This window comes from Apium graveolens, chromosome 11 (assembly GCF_009905375.1).
Source record: "Apium graveolens cultivar Ventura chromosome 11, ASM990537v1, whole genome shotgun sequence".
Classification (NCBI taxonomy): domain Eukaryota; kingdom Viridiplantae; phylum Streptophyta; class Magnoliopsida; order Apiales; family Apiaceae; genus Apium; species Apium graveolens.
Window position 1 is genome coordinate 30,664,162 of NC_133657.1, and position 24,419 is coordinate 30,688,580.

General features: G+C 33.1%; 1 protein-coding gene and 1 non-coding gene across 6 annotated transcripts; one reads left to right on the top strand and one right to left on the bottom strand.

Annotated features, from left to right (window-relative positions):
• Window positions 1-496: 496 nt before the first annotated feature.
• Window positions 497-17,244, bottom strand: LOC141697712 (uncharacterized). 5 transcript variants are annotated; one of them, XM_074502219.1, is made up of 10 exons: window positions 17,113-17,244; window positions 16,946-17,022; window positions 16,712-16,738; window positions 16,270-16,349; window positions 15,942-16,014; window positions 14,873-14,930; window positions 11,700-11,751; window positions 11,543-11,567; window positions 11,353-11,444; window positions 9,842-10,120 (listed from the first exon to the last, which is right to left on the bottom strand). In XM_074502219.1, the coding sequence occupies exons 3-10, from the start codon at window positions 16,736-16,738 to the stop codon at window positions 10,081-10,083; spliced, it is 447 nt and encodes a 148-aa protein (XP_074358320.1). In that variant the 5' UTR covers window positions 16,946-17,022; window positions 17,113-17,244; the 3' UTR covers window positions 9,842-10,080. The 5 variants fall into 5 exon arrangements, with proteins under 5 accessions (XP_074358318.1, XP_074358319.1, XP_074358317.1 ...); XM_074502217.1 differs by lacking the exons at window positions 9,842-10,120; window positions 17,113-17,244 and adding an exon at window positions 497-896 and having other exon boundaries at window positions 16,946-17,106; XM_074502218.1 differs by lacking the exons at window positions 9,842-10,120; window positions 17,113-17,244 and adding an exon at window positions 6,305-6,698 and having other exon boundaries at window positions 16,946-17,106.
• A 4,104-nt stretch (window positions 17,245-21,348) lies between these two features.
• On the top strand, window positions 21,349-21,455 carry LOC141699188 (small nucleolar RNA R71). Its single transcript, XR_012565669.1, has one exon. It is a non-coding gene; the product is annotated as a small nucleolar RNA R71 (small nucleolar RNA).
• The last annotated feature ends 2,964 nt before the right edge of the window (window positions 21,456-24,419 follow it).

Here is a 24,419-nt window from a genome sequence, read left to right on the forward strand (position 1 = left end):
TTATCAGTAATACAATATAATAGAAGCGTAATTTCCCAATCGTTACATCTACTACTATCACCCTTTAGGTATTTCAGACTAAATCAATCACTGGATATGTCCTTTTATTAGGTAAATCTCCATTTTTCAAAGAAACATGCAATTGTTTCTCGTTCAAGTGCATAATCTAAGTATTGAGTTATGGCATCAGCTACATCAGAAGTCACGCGGGTTGTTCGACTTTTAGAAGAGTTGGGTATCACACATTTAACTTCAGTAAAACTCCATTGTGAAAATCACTCATCAATTCATATTGCAAAAAATCTGGTGTTCCACGAAAAAACTAAACACATCAAGGTAGATTGACATTTTACACGTAACAAAGTTTTAAAGGATTTACGTTAGTTAACTTATTTACCCCTACTGTTAGGTCCCAATGTGTTTGTAAAAGGGGGGGTTGAATACAAACAATACCGAATAATCGAATTTAATGCGGAATAAAAAATGTGAAACAAAATTCAAGTTAAATAAGAATATTATTAAATTGAAAGCTGTTACAACAACGGTATCGATTACAAGGGATTAATCTCAAATTAATTATCACAAATCTAGAATAAATTCGACATGAACTTTTTTTATTTTTGCAATAAAAAGAATCAAATGCTAAACGCAATTTGAGATTAAGTTCTAGGGATTTTGATCCGCTAGATAGTTACACAAGAACAAGAGAATGATTTCTAGTTGTTTGAATTTAACTTTAAAACTAGAAATGATGATCTTGAAGTTTGCAGATGAAAATGAAATATTTGTGCGGCTGCTTTTCTTTCTGTGTTCTTGGTTGATTGAATTCTGTTGGATGGATATTTGACTTCTGCTGCTTTTCTTCTTTTATAATTCATTCAACAGACCTACTTGAACTGGCAAAACAATCTGTTAATTGGCATGACAATCGGCAAGACAATCCATTGAACTAGCAAGACAATCTGTTGAACCAGTAGAACTTTCGGTATGACAATCAGTTGTACTAGTATGACTTTCGGTATGACTATCTGTTGTACTAGCATGACAATCTGATTGAACTAGCAAGACTATCTCCTTCCAGTAGAACTTTCGATGAGACAATTGAAATGACCTGGCATGACAATCGGTATGACAATCCAGATTGTCATGCTAGTTCAATTTCAATTGTCTTGCTGATTTAAAACAGATTTTAATCTAATTAAAATTCTGAAAATCCTTATTATTAATTCAGAATTAATTAATCAATTAATTCAATTAATCAATAAATTAATCTTTGCAGATATAATTTATTTTCTTAATTAAATTATATGACTTAATTAATTAATAGAGAATTAATACTAATCTTGAGCAGCAACCATTCTTCTGAAAATCTTCTAAAAATCACTGAGAATTATGAATCAATTCCACCGCTTCAATGTTGACACTCGATGTACTGTCTGGTTCATGAGTGACTAACTTCCGTGACGTTTCTTCATGTCTTGACTTTGATACTTGATTTTCTTCAGATTAAATCCCTGTAATTATCTGATACCCTGACGAGATTTCTGTCACTTGATTAAATCCACAATCTTGATTTGTATCACTGAGGCTTGATCAATTTCTTGAACTTCTTCCAGTGAATTAATTCCTCAAGTCTGTAGATGAACGTTATTTCTGAATCCTTTGACAGATGTTACTTTGTGAGATCTTTTTGACGGTAGATCCACTATTTACTTATTACATTCTTATTTAAGTTGAGTTAAATCCTCGAATAAACAAATAGGCTATGACATATGCCTTACAATCTCCCCCTATTTATTTGTTAGACAATAACAACAAATACCTAGAGGATAACTCAACTAACAAATAAGAAAAAGATATAAACAGAAATGCAAAGTAAATAGCATAAAAGTTCTGGATTATATTTAATATTTTCCAGATTCCAAATAGATGTTCCTCTAGACTGAACATATCTTCAAGTAGTTTCATCTTCATTTATACAACCACATTTCCTGTTGAGAAGCATATATCTCTCTTGCTTCTCCCCCTATGAGCATCAACTGATTAAAGAAGATCACCTTCGTTTACCACATCTCCCGTACAATAGGATCCGCAGATAAAAACCAATGGTACTCCCCTTTTGAAAAATAGCTTCTTCCCTTACTAGAAAATCACCTTGTGTTTACCTCCTCTCCCGTACAATAGGATCCGTAGTTACAAACAACAATGGTGTGGTGTAGTGTACATGTAGGATCTTTTTCTTCCTCCCTGTTATTTCTCCCCCTTAGTTGAGGAATCCTCCAAACTATTACTTAAGCTTTTATCTCCCCCTTAGAGAAGGAATGTATGCCGTTGTCTGAAGGAGTTCTCATATTTCACTTGGTTGGAAAAGAAATAACAAGTAGTTTCATCTTTCTTCCTCATTGTGAGTGTGTGATTCTGTTTTAGTGTACCTCACATGTGTTTCACTCTTCTCTCCACTCGTGTTTACACTCATTCTCACAAGTGTATCACTCCTCTCATAGCTCCAAAAATCAGCTGTACCTGCAAGGAAAATCACCTTAGCCGTCCTTAAGGAGGTCACAGGTGGTGCAATGGGAGTTCGCAAATCCACATCCTTGTTAAACTCGTCAGATGAATCTGAGTCATAATCTACAAGTTGTTAGTTTCCCTTTTAGGGTTCCAGATTTGAATTCTGGGAAGGTAAACAATGATCCAAAGAATTTAGCATAAGGATCAAAGTTCCCTTCTAATGTCTGTGAAGACATTTCCTTGTGACTCATCAGGTAATATCTGAATCATTGTCAACAAGTTGCCGATCTGCACCTATGTCAGATCCACTATCCGCAGATGCATCCAGGGGATTTAATCCTGGGGAGGTAGACACTGACCACTGACATATGGCTTTTGGATCAGTATCCTCTCCTAACACTTGTAAAGGCAATTGGTCCATTAACGAACCTTGAACAATCGAATCTGACCTTAAAATGGTCGAAACTTTTGTTTTCGTCAACTCGTCCTTTGTGTTTGTAACCTTTCCTTGTGCATCAAGAATTGTTTATGTTTGAGGTGGTGACACTACATCGGATACCCTGGCCGACAGGTAAATTTCAATAGACGCACCCTGTTGAGAGAATGAATCTAGTAACTATTTTTGTGCCTTTTCAACCATTACATCTTTTTGAGAAGATGTATGGGGGCTAGCAGTTGTCTCGGTTTAAATACTACTCATCTATGTAGGAGACAGAGCTACTGGGTTGACTTCAGAACCTTCCTTATGTGGTGCACTAAGGCATTATCTCCCTCACGCTCATTCATACTTCATTTAGTGGTAAGAGAGTGTTGGTTGGTTCTGTTTCTGTGTTTGTCTTTACAGTCTGGGATAGACGTTGTGGGTTTTCAACCTCATGACTGTCAATGAAAGAAAGCCATTGGAGACTGAACCTGTATCACAGAACATATGGCAATACAGAGATAAAATGTACTTAAGATCTATAATGAATGAAAATTATAAATTCAATCTTTTGAGTGAAATGATGTACAATAGTGATTTCAAAAGATTTTACATGAAATAAGAAATCACTAATGTAGAAAGAAGTTTGAGTTCAATGATAACATTACCAGCTTACAAACAGCCATATCCCTCAGATAAACCTTTGTTGTTATCTCCAAAGGTAACCAGGGGCCAGCTTTCTCAACCACATTTGATAGCAGGGCTCTATCTCTGGTCATATATCTTGATGATCCACTGTCAAGAATCCACACTACCGGTTCCAGCTGTTTAATGCCCTGCACTACAAATGGATTAGACCTTCTTCGGAACCCAAACTTGGTTGGGCCCGGCATACTTGTAGAATTGTCCTTTGTCAGGCAAAACAACATTTTTAATTTTAATGGTCTCAACTTTCTCAATGACTGAACATTTGACCTTGTAAACAGCCTTAACAAATTTCTGTTTAGGCTTAGGCACAAATGTCTCCTTTCTAGCCTTAGAAGGACTAGCAGTCTTAGACCTATCATGCTTCTTATTATTTACATGCTGACGAGGAGTAGTCTTATCACTGGAAACATGCTTACCATTAAAATAAGCATACATCAAATTAAAAGCACAAGACATACAATTAGCAACACCACATGCTTTATGAGAGTGATTAACAACAGGCAATTTATGCATGGTAGACATGGCATTATTGTTATCCAACTCATGTATGTCTGAGTTAGTCTCAGTTGCTTTCACAACTTTGACTGGAACTTTCGACACACTTGACTCAGAAACAACCTTCTCATTAGCATGATCTTCAGCACGTATTTCTTCTTGAATAACAGAAGAGGTCGCATCAAATGGTTCAGCAATTGATGCTTTATAGAGGGGTTCATCAACACCCTTAAGCACATGTGGTACTTCCCTACCTTTAGCACAGACATGAGGAGGGGAGTTTATGCCTAATTCTCCAATAGCAGCATTGTAATCATAACCTATTCCAGATGTTTGATTAACAGCTTGCTTACTGTAGAACTTTTTAGCCTTCGAACAAGAATTGAAGTAGGCTCTAACCTTAGTCTCAAGACCGGTGATCTTGTCTTCGAGAATAGTTTCGAGTTGTCTATAACAGTTAACTCTATTCTCTAGAAAAGATACTTGTTCTTTTAACTTGTTTTGATTAATGTGCACAAGTCTTAATTCATTGACCTCTTTCTCAAGGTCTTTGATATGTTGACTTAACAGTTCATTATCACGACGAGCACAATCTAAGTTACCTCCTAGATGATAAACTAATTCAGCATCAGTATATTTTACCTCTTTTCTTGACGATGAAGCTTTTCCATCAATAGCCATAAGAGCAAGATTCTCATCTTCTTCATCTTCACTATCAGTATCATCCCAGCTTCTTCCCTTTTCCAGGTGAGCCCTTTCAGAGTTACTCTTCTGATTTGAATCATAAGAGTTCTTCCTTACTTGCTTTGGCTTCCTGCATTCCGTGGAAAAGTGTCCCAACTCATTGCAGTTATAGCATCTAATGGCGCTCCGATCAACCATCTCTGTTTTGTATCCACCACTACTGGTGTTAGAGGATGAAGATCCACCTGTCTGGAATCTGTTGTAGTTGGACTTGTACTTGAACTTGGGATTTCTCTTGAATCTGACATTGGAGAATCTCTTGACAATTTGGGCCATTGACTGATCTTCCAATTGCTCCAGCTCTTCCAAGGAATAAAAATCATCACTGGATTGATTTGTAGTAGGAGGATCATATTCTGCTACTAACACATTTTCCTCAGCCTTGGAAAACTGTACCATTCTCTCCGACTGTTGAGATTGTTGTTGTTGTTGACCTTCAGCTACAAGAGCAGTAGATGTGCTGACCATTCTATCTTTCCCGTAGACTTCCTTTTGCTGAATCTGCTCCAACTCATAGGTTTTTAACACACCATAGAGTCTATCCAAAGAAATCTCACTCAGATCTCTAGCTTCTCTAATGGCAGTGATTCTATGTTCAAGATGAGTTGACAGTATTAAAAAGAACTTTTTGTTGACCTCCCTGATTGAATAATATTTTCCATTTATGTTCAGGTTGTTGATCAACGCATTGTACCTCTCAAACACTTCAGTAATTCCTTCTCCTGGATTGGATTTAAAATGTTCATACTCAGAGGTTAGTTACTCCAACTTGTTCTCCCTAACTTCCTCTGTACCTTCATTAATCACCTCAATAGTTTCCCAGATGTGTTTGAAATTTTTACAGTTCATCACATGTCTGTTCATCAAGGGATCGAGGGAATCAACTAAAATTAACTGAAGGCTGACATCCAAGGAGGCTTCTTCTTTTTCAGCAGGAGAAAAATCCTCAGGTTCTTTTGGATAGGTTCTAGCTTTGGTAATCACAACATCATCTACTATCACCTCTGGTTCAATAAATATTGGAGTTGTTAGACCCTTCTTTAACAAGTTCAGATATTTGGGATTTGCAACTTGTAAAAACAAGAGCATCTTCTTCTTCCACATGATATAATTTTCTTTATCAAATAGTGGAATTTTAACGGTTCCAACTTTTTGTGAAGTCATTATGAATTTTTGAATAAATAAAAATTCAAAGAGTTGAAAAATCACAAAAGTCTAGGATCTTGATTTGTTCGTTAATCAGAAGTCTCTGATACCAATTGTTAGGTCCCAATGTGTTTATAGAAGGGGGGGTTGAATACAAACAATACCGAATAATCGAATTTAATGCGGAATAAAAAATATGAAACAAAATTCAAGTTAAATAAGAATATTATTAAACTTGAAAGGTGTTACAACAACGGTATCGATTACAAGGGATTAATCTCAAATTAATTATCACAAATCTAGAATAAATTCGACATTAACTTTTTCTATTTTTGCAATAAAAAGAACCAAATGCTAAACGCAATTTGAGATTAAGCTCTAGGGATTTTGATCCGCTAGATAGTTACACAAGAACAAGAGAATGATTTCTAGTTGTTGAATTTAACTTTAAAACTAGAAATGATGATCTTGAAGTTTGCAGATGAAAATGAAATATTTGTGCGGCTGCTTTTCTTTCTGTGTTCTTGGTTGATTGAATTCTGTTGGATGGATATTTGACTTCTGCAGCTTTTCTTCTTTTATAATTCATTCAACATACCTACTTGAACTGGCAAGACAATCTGTTAATTGGCATGACAATCGGCAAGACAATCCATTGAGCTAGCAAGACAATCTGTTGAACCAGTAGAACTTTCGGTATGACAATCAGTTGTACTAGTATGACTTTCGGTATGACTATCTGTTGTACTAGCATGACAATCTGATTGAACTAGCAAGACTATCTCCTTCTAGTAGAACTTTCGGTGAGACAATTGAAATGACCTGGCATGACAATCGGTATAACAATCCAGATTGTCATGCTAGTTCAATTTCAATTGTCTTGCTGATTTAAAACAGATTTTAATCCAATTAAAATTCTGAAAATCCTTATTATTAATTCAGAATTAATTAATCAATTAATTCAATTAATCAATAAATTAATTTTTGCAGATATAATTTATTTTCTTAATTAAATTATATGACTTAATTAATTAATAGAGAATTAATACTAATCTTGAGCAGCAACCATTCTTCGGAAAATCTTCAGAAAATCACTGAGAATTATAAATCAATTCCACCACTTCAATGTTGACACTCGATGTACTGTCTGGTTCATGAGTGACTAACTTCCGTGACGTTTCTTCATGTCTTGACTTTGATACTTGATTTTCTTCAGATTAAATCCCTGTAATTATCTGATACCCTGACGAGATCTATGTCACTTGATTAAATCCACAATCTTGATTTGTATCACTGAGGCTTGATCAATTTCTTGAACTTCTTCCAGTGAATTAATTCCTCAAGTCTGTAGATGAACGTTGTTTCTGAATTCTTTGACAGATGTTACTTTGTGAGATCTCTTTGACGGTAGATCCACTATTTATTTATTACATTCTTATTTGAGTTGAGTTAAATCCTCAAATAAATAAATAGGCTATGACATATGCCTTACACCTACCACTAGCCAGTTGCTGATATTTTTACGAAGACAGTTCCTTCTCCTCAAATATCTCACTTGCCGTCCAATTTGGGTTCTGTTGTTTTACCAGCTCCCAACTTAAGGGGGGCTAATGGAAATATAATTATACAGTCAGCAACAAGTCAACAGCTTATGATACTACATCAAACTTATGACATATCACCACATCATCAATTTTGTTATAACTGTTTTTTCCTCGAATTTGTAAATAGATCGGTGTTTGGATAGTTTGTATATATTAGGCGAAACTCTCTGTTTGTGAAGTACCTTTTCTAATCAATGAATTCTATAGTTTTTATTCGATCTTCTTCACTAAAAATAACAAAAGTTTCAATAAATGGGTCTTTAAACGGATACAAAATTATTGTCTGATGCTTGTGATGGAGAAAAAAAAGAATCAAATTTTCACACTATTTTTACTATTTTTACGTATTGTGTCAAGTATTTTAAGAATTTTATGAATGTTTAGTAAAATGTTATATTTGATGCTGAATATCGAATCAAATATAGATGATTTATAATTACGAAATGAGTAGTTAAGAGTAAAATAAATTAAGAAAGTAATATTGACAAATGTAGTTGTGTATTGTAAGATAGGTAATTTAAACATAATTATATTTGAATACGTTTTATGATATTTTGGGTTTTATATTTTCACACTGAAAATCATTTTTATTTTCAAATTATATCAATAGCTATCACCGTAATAGCACCACTATTTGACTTGCTCATGGAGTTTGTAATATTTTGAGAATGATTTAGAGCAAATCCACTGCATAACTATATCCTATAATGGGTTTTACAGCTACAATAGCTACAACATATGATCAAAATGAAAAAAAAAATACATATTTATACATCTTATAAATACATAAATGATTAGTTAGTCTTGTTTTTAAGATTAAAGATAGATCTTTTCACATTATTAAATAACTATAAATAAAATATATGTTAATTTATTAAATAAAATTTAGGAGAGAGAGATAAAACTTCGTCAAATTTGAAAATATTTGGTTATAAAACCGAACTAATATTATACTTGAAATTATATTTTAACATCAAAATATATTTTTTTGATCTCAAATTATAGTAATATCTATATATACTATACTAGTATAATTTGTAGTTTGGTTAACCCTGATTTCGGTTAACCTTGATTTTGGTTATCCCTTGCCATCACGATTGTCGGATCTTCTTCATCAAATAATCAGACCCATTAAATCCAAATACTAAAAAAATTACACTCCACACATTCTCATGTTCGAATCTCATCAACAACAAACATTTATATTATCATTTATAAAAATACATATAAGTTCTCAGGTTCAAATAACGTCAACAACAAACATATATATTATTTATAAAAATACATATAAGTTTCAGAATATATTCTATTTATATTATTTGTGAATAAGATCTTATAAATGATATACTATTTAAATTATTTGAACCGAACTTGAAATTATAATATATAATTATTATTTAGTATTTAATTATTTATATAAAATTTTAATAAAATTTTACAAAATAAAATTTAAAATATATAAATATTAATCAAGACCCGTGCATAGCACACGCCGTAAGCTAGTATTTATAACTTTAGTACTGGACTTGCACTTAAAGTTCGTATATAGGCCTACAGATAGTTTAACTCATTTCTTTGCGAGAGCAACACATCCCAAATATACAGAAGTGGGTGGTTAATTCTGCTCTGGAGTAATAATTTTGAAGTGGGTTAATTCTGCTCTCGAGTAATATATTCTGAAGCTCTTGTTGATTTGAATTACAGAATAAGGATCCTAACATAAATCTTAGATTTTTTTTCCTAAATTCATCAGAAATACATGTAAACAAATATTCCTAATCATTTAATATTAAATATTTATTTACCATATATTTCACATGTTTTTGAATTAGGAAAATAATCTGAGAACAAATATAATAAATATAATAGACGCAAGTCAAAGAAAATTTTCCTAAGATTAATCTTGGAATCCTTATTCTCTTTGATTTAAGAATGCAAATATTTTTAAACTTAAAATTAAAAGTTTAAAAAAAGAAACAACTCTTTAATTTGTTCATCTAACCCGTTGCAAGTTGCAACTTCTAACTGCATAATTTCTGTAAATGTTTCTTTCTACCAAGTACAACCCCCATCTCTCCTGTTGTTTGCTTTACTTTTACCCCAGAGATTTTTATTATTATTCAACTCAAATTTCATGTTATTTTAAGTGAAAAGTTACATTTCTTAAGACAAGCCAAATGACCCCTTCTAGAGCGACTACTATTGAGAAGCATTAAAACAGAATCTCCCAAAGAAATTGTCATTTGAATCAAAATTTGTTTTACTAAATTGAAAACAAGTATTACTGGCAGCTCATAATGCAGATGATGTTGGCAAATGGCAACAATCTACTGGTAACTGAAATAAGCAGTTACCAAATAAACAAATACAGTTTCTTTTGTAGCCTCGAGGAAAAATTGCACCAGTTGTAATGTCCAAATCGTGACAATTGTGTACACTCTAGAGTAATATCTATAGTTCTTCATGATCAACAATTCCTTCTTCAGTGAAACTGCAGTTTGTATAATAAAACTTAAGTTAAAGAGTCCATAGATTTTATCGGAGTCCCTGGTGCCACAAAGCTTAATAAAGTTGGGAGGGCACATTAATGTTCTAAGGCCGCATTTGTTTTATGGGTTTATAATCCTGGGATAATAATCCGGGGATAACTAATCCCATCAAAATTAGTACTATGGATTAAATAATCCTATCCTAAATTTGTTTGTAAGGATTAAGTGTAGGTTAGGAATATAATCATTTAAAATTTTATCTTATGTTTGTTTTGATGGATAGTATCTGGGATTGAAATATTATCCTTTAAATTTTCTAATCCTATGTTTCACATGGGATAACAATGAGTGGATTACAATCCTTTAAAAAATGACTTCTAGTAGGGGATAAAACAATACCTCCTCCCACCAAATATTAGACGGGATTATAGTCCTATCCTCTACACCAACAAAACAAACATGTGATAGGATAATTTAAAAGATTATAATCCTTGGATAACTCTTCACTAATTTTTTACAAAACAAACGTGAGATTGGAAAATTTAAAGGATTATAATTTTATCCCTTACTTAATATCATTAAACAAACATGGCCTAAGGCCATGTTTGTTTCGTGGGATTATAATCCCGGGATAATAATCCCGTCAAAATTAGTCCTATGGATTAAATAATCATATCCTAAGTTTGTTTGGAAGGATTAAATGTAGGATTGAAATATAATCCTTTAAAACTTTATCCTATGTTTGTTTTGTGGGATAGTACTTGGGATTGAAATATAGTCCTTTAAATTTTCCAATCCTATGTTTGCTTCATATGGGATAACAATGAGGGTATTATAATCTTTTAAAAAATGACTTGTAGAAGGGGATAAAACAATATCTCCTCCCACCAAACATTAGAGGGGATTATAGTCCTATCCTCTTTTACAACAAAACAAACTTGGGATAGGATAATTTAAAGGATTATAATCCTTGTATAACTCTTCACTAATTTTTTACAAAACAAACATGGGATTGGAAAATTTAAAGGATTATAATCCTATCCCCGGCTTAATACCATTAAACAAACATGGCCTAAGAGCAAAAGGTTATTATCTGAACAACTCATATTTTTAAAATATTTTTGCTAGCAGAACTCGCATTTGCTAACAAAACTCAAGTAGTTTTTTATATCTAAAAGGAGCTCAGGAGTTGAGATTGGAGAAAGCAAGCAATGGTTCAAACAAATAAACTTACCTTTCTCGATTACAGTGTTTGCTGAGATCCTGACATAGAACCTTGCTTACATCTCCTACCTGAACAGATCCTTTCTTGATCAACTCTGCAAACTGAATTGTAGGAAGTGTGACGAAACATCTTTTTTGCTAATTTTCAGGAAACATTTTCTTGCCATGTACAAATAAAATGATAATTTGAGGCAACTTACCTCATCTTCAGTTTCCTCAAGTAAACTACACATGATAAACATTAGTTGGTCAGTATTGGTGATTTATAATCTTATAAACAAAAACTACTCTTCACTGAAATTTATCATTTTCCATGAATTTTTAGAAAACAAAGGTAATTTAAACTTGTTCACTCACCGACCACAATAAGATGATATATCCTTGGAGTACGCTCGAGCTTCTTGTTTATCTGTCATGAAAGGGACATATCAAACAAAGATACCATACAAAATTATATCAACCTTGAGAAATAAATAAATAAATATATGTATCGGGTCGCGCTCCAGTGAGAACTTCTTAAAATGAGAACCGTGAGAACCAGTGATCTATGTAGTTAAAATTGGTGATTTTCTGAAAAGTTAAAATTTTGAATTTGGGTAAATTGGTAATTTTGTGCAAATCAAAAATTTTATATTTTATAAAATCACAAAATTTGACTACAAAAATCACCGGTTCTCATAGTTCTCATTTTAAGAAGTTCTCATTTGAGCAAAAGCCTATATATATATATATATATATTAAAGTTCTATGGGGACTGTTAATAAATTGGAGACTTGGAGGCCCCATTCCACCTTCTTGGATTCAAATAAATGAACGATGTAGATAAACCCTAAACACATGCGTATAACTAAGAACTCATTTTTCACCATTATAATCACTAAAACAAAACAAAAAACACCATCATATATCATTTTCCATTTGTTCTGCAAATCAAAAAAAATTGTACACAAAAGAAAATTGTCGTGCACTAGAAATACAATGTCCTGCACAACTTTGTACACGCATAAAAGAATGTTCTCTGCAATTTTTTCCTACTAAGAATCTTTGTTATGCGAGTGTCATATATTTTTTTTCATTTTAATGATTTTTAGGTTTGCACAAATAAAGTCATCATTGTTGATTAAAAAAAGTCATCATTGGTATTTATATTTTAATAATCATAGTGCAAGATCACTAAAAATCATTTATAAAAGGTTCTGCATAAGATTAAAAAGAATTGAAATTACTTTTACGTTGCAATGTATAATTTTTTAAAAAAATTAGAAACTAAAAAAACCATAACAATCTAAGCATCATAAAAATATAAAACGGAATCTCTACAATATTATTAACGTACGTTTTATGTAGTTTAACTCAGTCTTAAATACAAAATAGAAATTGTAAATACTATATAAGTTGTAAAAAATTAATTATTATTATGATGACAATTCATGTGTCATACACTATTTATTTTTTGTTTTAGTTAGGCACTTTTCAATTTAATTATGATATAATTAAATAATTTTTGTATACTTAACAAATAGTATTTTTTTTACTTTATTCAAATTAAAAAAACATAATTTTTTTATTCCGTTCTACCTGTGTACTAGTATAAAAGAATATCCAACACAATCAGTTAATATCATGCTATCATGCTGGGTACTAGTGCTCTATCGCCTCATTGATACCGTTAAGAATAATTTGGATGATCACCTTAATGTTCTGCATCTTGCATTTTAATAATTCAAAGAAAAAGAATTAATATATCCACACGTATAATGCATAATTTGTCCTCGGTAATTTTTTTTAAATGAGTGCAGAAGAATTGAGATAGTGTGCATGACTTTTTTCGGATATCCAAATGGTATGTAATATACCTATAGTAGATTGTCTTTGTTAGTTAGTTTATTTCAAATTTTTGTTTAAAATAGATTTATTCTCAATCACAGGATTAAAATAAATGAATGGTTAGATAACAGGTCTCCAAGGACTCCAAGTAAATTGGTCTCCACTAAACCCTAACTCTATGTGCCTATATATATATATATCCAACCATCAGATAATATATTATCATCATTTGTAATATTTTCCTAAAATTTCTACAACATCTTTCATTAACATTTTTAAAACCAACTTACCAGCATAGTATTCTTCTAAAACTTCTTTCTCTTTAAATCAACTTCTTATCTTGATAGTTTCCCAAATTTCCTTTTTAATATTATTTCTCCCATTTCTCCTAAAATTAACTTGCTATTATATTTTCCTAAAATTTTTCTTTTATTTTTTAGCCTATGAAATATTGCAAAGAAAAGTATCTATAAATTTAACATCATTCGTAATATTCTCCTAAATTTCAAAAATTACAATTACCTTATATTCTCCTAAATATATTATCATCATTCGTAATATTCTCCTTCAATTTATAAAACATCTTTCATTAAGATTTTTGAAATCAACTTACCACCATAATATTCCTCTAAAACTTTTACTTTCTTTTTTAATCAACTTATTATCTTGATAGTCTCCTATATTTTTTTAATACCATTTATCCTCTTTCTTCTAAAATCAACTTACTATATTATATTTTTCTAAAAATTTTCTTTCATTTTTTTAGCCTAAGAAATATTAAAAAGACACGTATCTATAAATTTAACATCATTCATAATATTCTCCTGAATTTTCAATAACATCTTCCATTAAGATTTTTGAAATCGACTTACCATAATAATATTCTCTTAAAACTTCTCTTTTCTCTTTAAATCAACCTACCATCTTGACGGTCTTATAAAGTTCTTTTTTAATCCCATTTCTATACTTTCTCCTAAAATCAATTGTTACTATATAATATTTTTCTAAAAATTTATTTATAAATTTTTAACTTGTGAAATATTAAAAACAAGTATCTATAAATGTTTTTTTCAATATTTTTTAAAATTGAGAAAATTACAAAAATATTATACTTATTTAAAGGAGAATGTGAGGGCAGTGAGGTAGTGCCTCCCTTATCATTTCAATCTATTTTTGTAATTTTCCCAATTTTAAAATTATTAAATAGAACAAATATTACATTGATTATCGACTAATAAAAAATACAATTTTATGATATTAGATTTGTGAATAATGAGAGAACGGTCAATTGGAGTAAATACGTTTAACAAGAAAATGACTTTTTAAATTTCATAATTTATTATATTTATTTATTATTCATAATTTCAAAATGACCAATATCCGATAAAAAGGACAAAAAAATGACCGCTGTGAAGCGCAGTTTAGTAAACTAGTTTATATAAAAAAAGAAAAAGGTCTGGGAGAGGATTGTTAGGTGCCCAAAGATGTATCCAATCTGACTTCAAGTAATTGCATCTTTACTAGTCCATGGATTAGTAATTTAGTATGTTTCTTGAATAATTATTTTGCAAAAATATGTCAGAAAATAATATAAAAACACTCGGTTACTGCAAAAAGAATGCAACAGTGACAGTATAGTCAGTGTATCAGTGATGTCAGATCAGAAAAAATCAAACTACACAATGAAGAACATATATACATACTAGTAGTGAGAACATCCCAGTTGGCCACCTTGATCCAAACTTGTGTAGTTGAATTTACCTGCAAATAGGTTAGCAAAGTATATGAATCTTATGAGATAACCATCAACCCTGTATAAAAGGGAAACGTAGTCCAATCCGATGGCAGGCAGAGAATGAGGGTAGGCAATTATGCGTGAATGGCAATGAAATTATCTATGTTTTGTTTTGCCAATTTTAGCTTATTATCAATTAAAATGAAATGTGAATCATAGAAGTGTGTCAACTTTACAGTTTACAAGTTATGCAGTTTATTAGAATGTTCGTATTTGTCTTCTTCATAACAGATCTTGCTCAGGGCATATTGTGCCTGCAAGTACAGGTTAAAAAATCTGAACAAAAAAAGTTGATTGTGAGGTTCCGGTGCAAATTACAGATGAAAGTATAGTAATGGTAAATTGTAAATTAAGTTTGATTGTTAAATTTTCCCCCAAGTAAGTACATTTGGCTCAAATAAGATAATACTTGACCCAAAAAATAACGTCAATTGTATTTGTCTTCCATACTTATATAGTTAATCCATTCTGTTCAGGCCTGGGAGAGTTATACATTGATGGCAGTTGAGATGGATATATTGGAAATTTTATTTTATTTTACATTTGGTGAATTTGTGATTAATAAATTAAAACAGGAAAATTTAAGTAAACATGATTCTATACTAGTAGCATTTTATAAATTTAAGTAAAATTCATAACTAAAAATGTGTCAAAAATATTATATGTGTCAAAAATATTATAAATGTTATGATGTGATTGTTACATTTACACATGGTCAATATTGTGAGCTTGTAATAGTAGGGCTATGAACTAGCATTGAAATTATATACACGTAATTAATATCTTATTTCTTGCATTGCCTATAAAAGCCATGCACTCGTGAATGAAAAACACACCGGTGACAATCTCTTCTTTGCTTGCATTTTTCTTTATCACCTCTCCACCCCTTTTATTTAATCCAGCCATTTTTATACTTATGTTTTGAGCATTTTTATAATAAATGGAAACAGAGAGTTCATAATAAAACAGAAAGTTACCTTCTCAAGTGTGTAATCTTGCATCTTATCGCAAAGCCCATCAAGAAGTTCAACAACTCTCAGTTCACTTACTCTATAAACAGTGGTTGCAGTGTAAATATTAGAAGGGAATATATATATATATATATGAACGATCGAACCTACTATAAGGAGAGAAAATCATAGGAAGGGGGGAGGGGGTGAATGGCTTGTTTCGTTAAGTAGTGAAATGGTATTTAACATCATATAAATATCTGATCTAGTTGTGACAACTGACAGGTACTTAACAATTGCTTTACATTTGAATTTTTTTTTGGCGCTGGTGAAAGAGAGACCCCTGGACTGATACCTGTAGTCTATTACCTTTCCTTTCCGCTGACCTTTTGAGTCCAACCTGTGTCTCATGTCCAAATGATTTCTAGGCCGTTCCTGTACAATACATCTCAAGATATTCGATTATAGAACGTACTACATTCTAGACACATGTACCAAGTTTCATTACAAATTATTGTATTTAGGTAGCCTAAAGAAAGTACACGAATGTATCGAAACGAAACAGGTACAAACATGAAATTAGTACCACCGAAAAAATTTGTATCCTCGGAATCATTTTACCGAAACAAATAATCACAACTCAGACAGACGCAACTCTGATTTTAAACGACAAAGCTACAACAGATATGATTTATGCCTATACTTGGCTAGACTAAGTTGATTTTCCGAAATGTAACACAAGTTATAGATGATAACAAAATAGGAATATTATCAAGATAGCTTTCTAGAAATCTTACATTTACGAGTCCGCTTTCCAGCTCCATCTGCGCATAATAATTGACAAATTAGAAATTATTGTACTATCATTATCTAAGCACATAAAAATAAAAATTGAAATTAAATAAATCACCTAAAATTTAGATAAAATGAAACTAATTAGGTTAAATTGGGGGGAGGAGGGGGGAGGGAGAGGGAGAGAGAGAGAGAGAGAGAGAGAGAGAGAGAGAGAGAGAGAGAGAGAGATTACTTACAGCAACGGCATTACAAGCAGCGCATTTGTCGTCGATGCACTGAACGGAAGAAATAGTAATAGATATACATAGAAAGACTGTACATATGAATCGCGACATCATTATTTGAATTTGATTTTGCAGGTGCAGGTGCAGGTGCAGCTGGAGTAAAATTGTTTGAAACTCACCGTCTGTTGCAACAACTAGTCTGCTGTATACGCAGGGGCTTCTCTGCCACGTCAGCGGCGTAATGCGGTGTCATCCGCAAATAATATCTTGCCATTTGGCTTCCTTCTGCTCGATATGACCAAGAATACGCTTGCCCGTACTGATGGCTAAATGCACTAAAAAAATTTGTAAATTTGTAGCTAGGGGAATGTTATCCACTCCAATTATATTTTGTATAATATAATAGATAAAATTATATCTAATAGTTTTGATGTTTTAACAAATATAGGTAATTAAATATAATTATTAATATTCTTTGTTAAGAGTTAATATGATTGGAGTGCTCAAATTTTTACAAATTATTTAAAATTGTCACTTAGATGCCATCTAGATGCCACATAAATAATATAGCTAAGAGTTTTATTACATTGGAGATGTTCTTATACATTAATTTCTGTCAATATTAAATAATATGATAGCTTATTAAAGGAGTTAACTTAACAAAGTCTTAATAAATGTGTGTGAGATAGTTTAAATATCTACGTTATTTGTCACTATATTGCTAATCGTATTATTTAAGGTACCATAAATTTTTATGTAATAACTTATTTAATATATCTTCTTCTTCTTTTTAACATTTTAATCTTAATTATTTGTTAATCATGTTATTTAAGAGTACAAATAATTTTTTTACGTAATAACTTATTTAATACAACTTATTATTATTTTTAACTTTTTATCTTAATTCTTTTAAATTAAAAATTTTAGGAAATTTAACCATTTATTTAATATACTAGAATTTTAAACAATCACCTTCAAATTAGTTATAAAAAATAAATAGATATAAATGTTTAAAATTCCAAAATATTATCTAACCGTGTATCAACTTCCAATTCTTAATAATAACTTTCAAAGATTTCTCCCATCCATGTACAAAAATTTCACGAAACTTGAACCAAAATCCCATAGGGGCTAAGGGTTCCCTACGATAAAAAAAAATTCGCAAATTTCTGGAACAGGACAAGTATCCACCAGAGTAACCTGAATAATATTATTTGTAACGTAAATAATTAACACAGTGTAATGAGTTAATAATTAAAACATAACAACTATAGACAATATTAAGTACATACCGAAATAATAATTAAAGTATAATAAATGTAGATAATAATAAATGCATATCGGAATAAAATGGTTATACTTTCTTAGAAAGGCAATGTCAATGAGTTTATTTGGACTTGTAATGCCTTCGCGAGCATATAATGTCAAATATGTCAAAGTACTCATTTGTATAGGGTCTATAGCAACTAATATCACAGTCTAAATAGTTGCAATCACCGGACCCATCTCTTCCATAGACATCCAATATTTATATGGACAAGTACTTTCGCAATATTGTACCCTACGTAGCGTGTTGTTATTCCCTTAACAATATAGCAAGAATTACAGAAGGGGGGTTGAATGGAATTCTTGAACCTTTTTCTCGAAATAAAAATGTTCAACTCGAATATATATATATAAGTGTTTTGATTAGCACAATGCGGAATAGAAACTTAATTGAATCAAAACATAAGTAATTAAAAACAAGAGTCTTTAAAAACTTTCTGGTGGATTTAAACAATTCCACCAGAGATATATATTATATATCGAGAGAACTCTGTGTGCAAGAATGCTCACAGCTGCTTACAAATTGAACTACTGAGAATACAGGAAAATGTTAATGATTCTGCTTACAAAGATTTCTCTGTTTTTGTATCTCAGCTCACTTGTTTCTATTTGCCACGTTCTTGGTTTATATATTACCAAGATTACAAAGTAAAAAAGACTGAATAAATATAAAAACTATCAGTCTTAAGCTTTGCTACTTTTCGTCCTCTATTACCCAGTTAATGGGCTTCCACAGTAGATTTGTATACATCTCGACGGCTGTGCTCAGCTTTCACTGTTCAACTGCTGTTTGAATTCTTTATGTGATCATCCGTTGGACTTTATGAACATCCGCTGGATATATGATCATCCGTCGACTTTCTGAACATCCGTTGATGGCTTCATTGATCATCCGTCGACTGCTATATTAAACATCCATTGATAGTCATTTGATCATCCGTCAATGGCTTTGTTAATCATCCGTCGGTAACTATTTTGGCACTTGACTTCATTTCACTTATGCAGAATTACAAGACATCATTTATATACAATTAATCAACCTATTCTGCATATCTAGTTAAAGTCAACATGACTTATAGGCTACTACAGAATCTATACAAAGATGTATACAGAACTGTGCTACAGACTCATTATTACATAAGCTACTCACTCGATGGATAATAAGTCAACATCCGTCGGGACTATAATGAGTTATCCGTCGGGACTATAATTTTTATCCGTCGAGTGCTACATTATTTCACTAAATAAAATCTACTTAGATGTTTTGTTTATGAAATCATCAAGTACACAACATATGCACAACAAACCTCGCCACCAGTGTCTCGAACAACAGTACCGAAAGCGTGTGTCAAATCCTTAGCAAAATATCGGTGGATGACATGCATGGTCTCCATACGCCTAGTCAATCTTCTATACTGTGCATCACCAACACCAATCCTATCAACTACCTGTTGCACATGAGAAGAACTCCTCTTTAGTTGTGGGTAACTTTATTTCCTTGAACACATTGAAAGTGACCTTTTGATCGTAAACCTTCATCGAAAGCTCTCCTTTTTGCACATCGATCATAGTTCAGCCAGTAGCTAAGAATGGTCTCCCCAAGATAATGGGAATCTTCTTATCCTCCTCAAAATCAAGAATTACAAAGTCAGCAGGGAAGATGAGTTTATTTACCTTGACCAAGACATCCTCCACTATACCTCGTGGATAAGCGATGGAACGGGCAGCTAGTTGCAATGACATGTATGTTGGTTTCGGATCAGGCAGACCAAGCTTCTTGAAGATAGATAAGGGCATAAGATTGATGCTAGCTCCTAAATCACATAAACACTTGTAGAACGACAAGTTTCCGATGGTGCAAGGAATAGTGAACTTCCAGGATCTTTAAGCTTCGGAGGCAACTTCTGTTGCAGCATAGCACTACATTCCTCCGTTAGAGCAACGATCTCTAAGTCATCGTGCTTCACTTTCTGAGAGAGAATACCTTTCATAAACCTCGCATAGCTAGGCATCTGTTCAAGAGCTTCAGCGAAAGGTATGTTGATATGAAGTTTCTTGAACATCTCCAAATACTTCTCAAACTGCTTATCCAGCTTTTTCTTCTGCAGCCTCTTAGGAAAATGAGGTGGAGGATAGATATGTTTCCCCCATATATTACCCTCAGGAGGAGTGTGTTCCACAGTAGTCTTTCTTGGTTCCACCTCTGCTTTCTTCTGCACTTATTCTTCAGCCACAACTGCATTTTCTAAAACTTGAGATTTTTCAGGCTCTTCGTCTTGCTGAATTTTGGGGCTTACGACCTTTCCAGACCTTAAGGTGATGGCGTTCACCTGTTCTTCAACTTCCCTCTTGCCTGGATTTGTTTCTGTATCACTAGGAAGCGTTCTCGGTGGCCAATTCAATAAGGCATTAGCAATTTGCCCTGTTGGTTCTCCAGAGTCTTGATAGAAACAACCTGTCTTTGGCATATAAGAGCCTGGTTTTTGCACATAAGCCGCAACTTCTCCAATTCAGATTTTTCATTCGAAGATAGACATGTACCACGAGTTTGTTGTTTTGTTGTAATTTGTTGCTGAAAACCAGGAGGGTTGAATAACTTATTTCCAAACTGCTGGAACGGTTGTTGCATCACATTCTGATTGTTACTCCAGCTGAAGTTAGGATGATTCCAGTTGTCAGGATGATAAGTGTCTGGAACTGGTTGCTGCGATCTCTGAAAGTTTCTCACAAACTGAGCTGAGTCACTAGATATAGCGCATTGCTCCGTCACATGCGGACCTGCACACAGCTCACAAACACTAATTATCTGCTTAACACCATAGTTAGCCAGATAATCGATCTTCATAGACAACGCCTTTAGTTGAGCAGTGATAGCCGTAGCTGTATCCACTTCAAGAACTCCTGCTACCTTGCCATGTAGACATCTCTGGGTTGGATACTGATATTCATTAGCAGCCATAAGTTCAATTAGATCATAAGCTTCCTCATAGCTCTTTGCCCATAATGCTCCGCCTGCTACTGCATCGAGCATGGGTCTGGACTGTGCTCCCAACCCAATGTAAAAACAATTTATGATCATCCAATCAGGCATTCCATGATGAGGACACTTCCTAAGTATCTCCTTGTAGCGCTCCCAAGCTTCATATAAAGATTCTCCTGATTGCTGTGCAAATTGAGTAAGAGCATTCCTGATTACAGCTGTCTTCGCCATAGGGAAGAATTTAGTAAGAAATTTCTGAGCAAGATCTTCCCTAGTAGTAATCGAACCAGCTGGTAGAGAGTGTAACCAGCTCTTAGCCTTGTCCCTCAGAGAGAATGAGAACAGTCTCAGCTTCACAGCATCTTCAGAAACACCGTTGAACTTAAAGATGTCGTAGATCTCAATGAAATCCCTAATGTGCATATTGGGATCTTCAGTTGGAGAACCCCCAAACTGGATTAAATTTTGTACCCATTGAATTATGCCAGGCTTGATCTTAAAGGTATTAGCTGTGATAGCTGGCCAGACAATGCTAGATTGAATGTCATTGATCTTGGGTTGAGAAAAATCCATCAAGGCTTTCTTCGTGCTGCTGGATCTCCCGTTGTAATGAGTACCTGAAACACAAACAAATAAACCATGAAAGTACAAGAATCCGAGTCAGTGAACTTTAACGACCACTGATGACAAGCACATAAACTAAAAATTAACACCGAGTCCCCGGCAGCGGCGCCAAAAACTTGTTAGGGCGAAAACACGCGCTAATATTCAGGCAAGTATACGCGTTCGCAACTAGTATAAGATATAAATCAGATTCGTTCCCACAGAGACTGGTTTAGGTTAAGTACAATATATGCACATATGCAACAATGTATGGTTATCGCTCAATGCTAAGACAAATAACAAATTGGGTTTTTATTAAACTAAGATATTAACTAGCATGCAATTAGCTACGAGAATAAAAAAAGATTGAATAAACTATATAAGACAAACATGGAATTCTAACTTCATTAAATACTTCATTCAATAGCCTTATTGTTCTTAACCTTAGCATGTAATGGTGATGACACTAATCAGATAACATGAAACTAGTAAACGCCAACTTTCGTTGTACGAATACCCTACTACCAAGCATCCACAAAAGAGATAGAAGTTGAATAGACACCAATTATGCTTAGTCCTTATATGTCTATAAGAATTGAAAACATAACGGTTTAATCACAAGTTATCCATAATGATCACATAGAGCAAGTAAAACGGTTAGAGTTACCCACTAATCATGCATACAATACGTGAACCTATGCTAGCATGGCAAGTTCTAAATCTCAAGATTCACTGTAGCTTCAATAGAGATTAACACACTATCTTATATGTTAGCTACGCACATAAGATGAATAAGCACAACCAATACTAGGATATCAATCAATCACTACACACCAAGATATCAAAACAATTAACTATTGAAATCCATAAGTAAATCCGCTAGAATCCCATGACAACGATAAGTTCATAATCGAGCTCATCGTCACCATGGGTTCCAATGAAAGCATGGTATAAAACAAGGTCTTAATAAACTGAATAATAATCAAAGTACGAATAAACGAGATCTAGGTTCAACAAGAACGAAAACGAGCATCCAAAGTTACAACTAATTCAAAGAATCACAAGTTGAAAACAAGATCTTCTTTTTCGGAGTTGTTTTGTGCTTCTAGGTCTTCTCCTTAGTATCCGAATCTTCCCGGATGATGAAAACCCTTTTTTAAGTATATATACGCCCATATTGGACCTGGACCCTTAAAATCGTCAAATTCCACTCAAAAAAGGCTTTTTCAGCGACTAGCCGCGCCTCAGGCGACCGCCTCAGCTCTCCAGGCGGGCGCCTCAGCTCCCAAGCGGCCGCCCCACATCCCAGGCGGGGCCTGCAGCCTGTTTGGAAAATTTTTGATGAATCTTGTTTTGGCCATAACTTGGGTTCTACTCGTCAGAATTAAGCGATTCAACTGCCCACGTGAAACTAACGAGATTCACTACAACTTGACAATGGCCTAGGCTTCCAATTCTGATCACTTTCATCATATTTCCTTTAAAATCTCCTTTCTTCATATAACTGATACCTGAAATGCAATAACATAAAAACATATCAAAATACCAACAACTTGAGTCCAAAATACCAATTTAAGCTTGTAATAAAGCGTTCGAAGTGGATATAAAATCAACTTATCACACCCCAAAACTTGAATCGATGCTTGTCCTCAAGCATAAACAGGCTCAAAACTACAAAACAAACCTAATGCATGAATGCAACTACGTGAATGCAACTAAATGATAATGCTATCGATCCCCTCAGAATAACCATAACCAAATGAATAAGCCAATGCCTCTAAGAATCAAATGACTTAAAACAGAGTTCGAATAAATCCCACAAACCAACTCGCAAACCTGAAACGTGCGTGTGTGGAATGCTTAACAGATATGCTTCGAAACTAGTTCAATCACCATAACTTAATTATCCTCAAGGTAATCACAAGCTTATACGAAGAATATATTCTAGACACAAAATGACTTGTAACACTTCAAGATTATTGGAGTTTATTACGGAATCATGCTTCTATTCAACACATAAAATAAATGCTTATTTGATCGTGCAATGAGTGAGGTCCACAAAAGACTTATGCAATGGTATCCATTTAGCGAGCGTTAGTTTAGCGGATCCCAGACTATAAAAGCCATAGGTCACTAGGCACAAAGTCCCCTAAGAACTTAATAACTCGAATACCAAAGAGCCTACTTGTGATCAATTGTGCATTGAAACCATATTCTCTTTTTTTTTTCTTTTTTTCTTCTTTCTCTTCTCTTATTTTTTTCAATTTCTGAGCAAGTGCGTTTTGCTCCTTCTTGCTCAACCCTAGACTACTCGCATACGATACGAGCCGGCTACTAGCCATTTGATGCCTAGCCACAACTAGCAGTGAATTCCAATTTTTATCTCCAATTTTTATCTTTTCATGTCTTTTATCATGAAGAGCCTATCATGCATTCTAAGAATAAGTAATAGATTAACCTCGAAAACCATCAAACCATGACAACAATCTAGCCCTTAAGCATACTCTAAGACTTAGTGAAATTACAAGTGTTTCTAGCATGCAAATCAATTCATTAGGACTTAAATATCCCTCTATT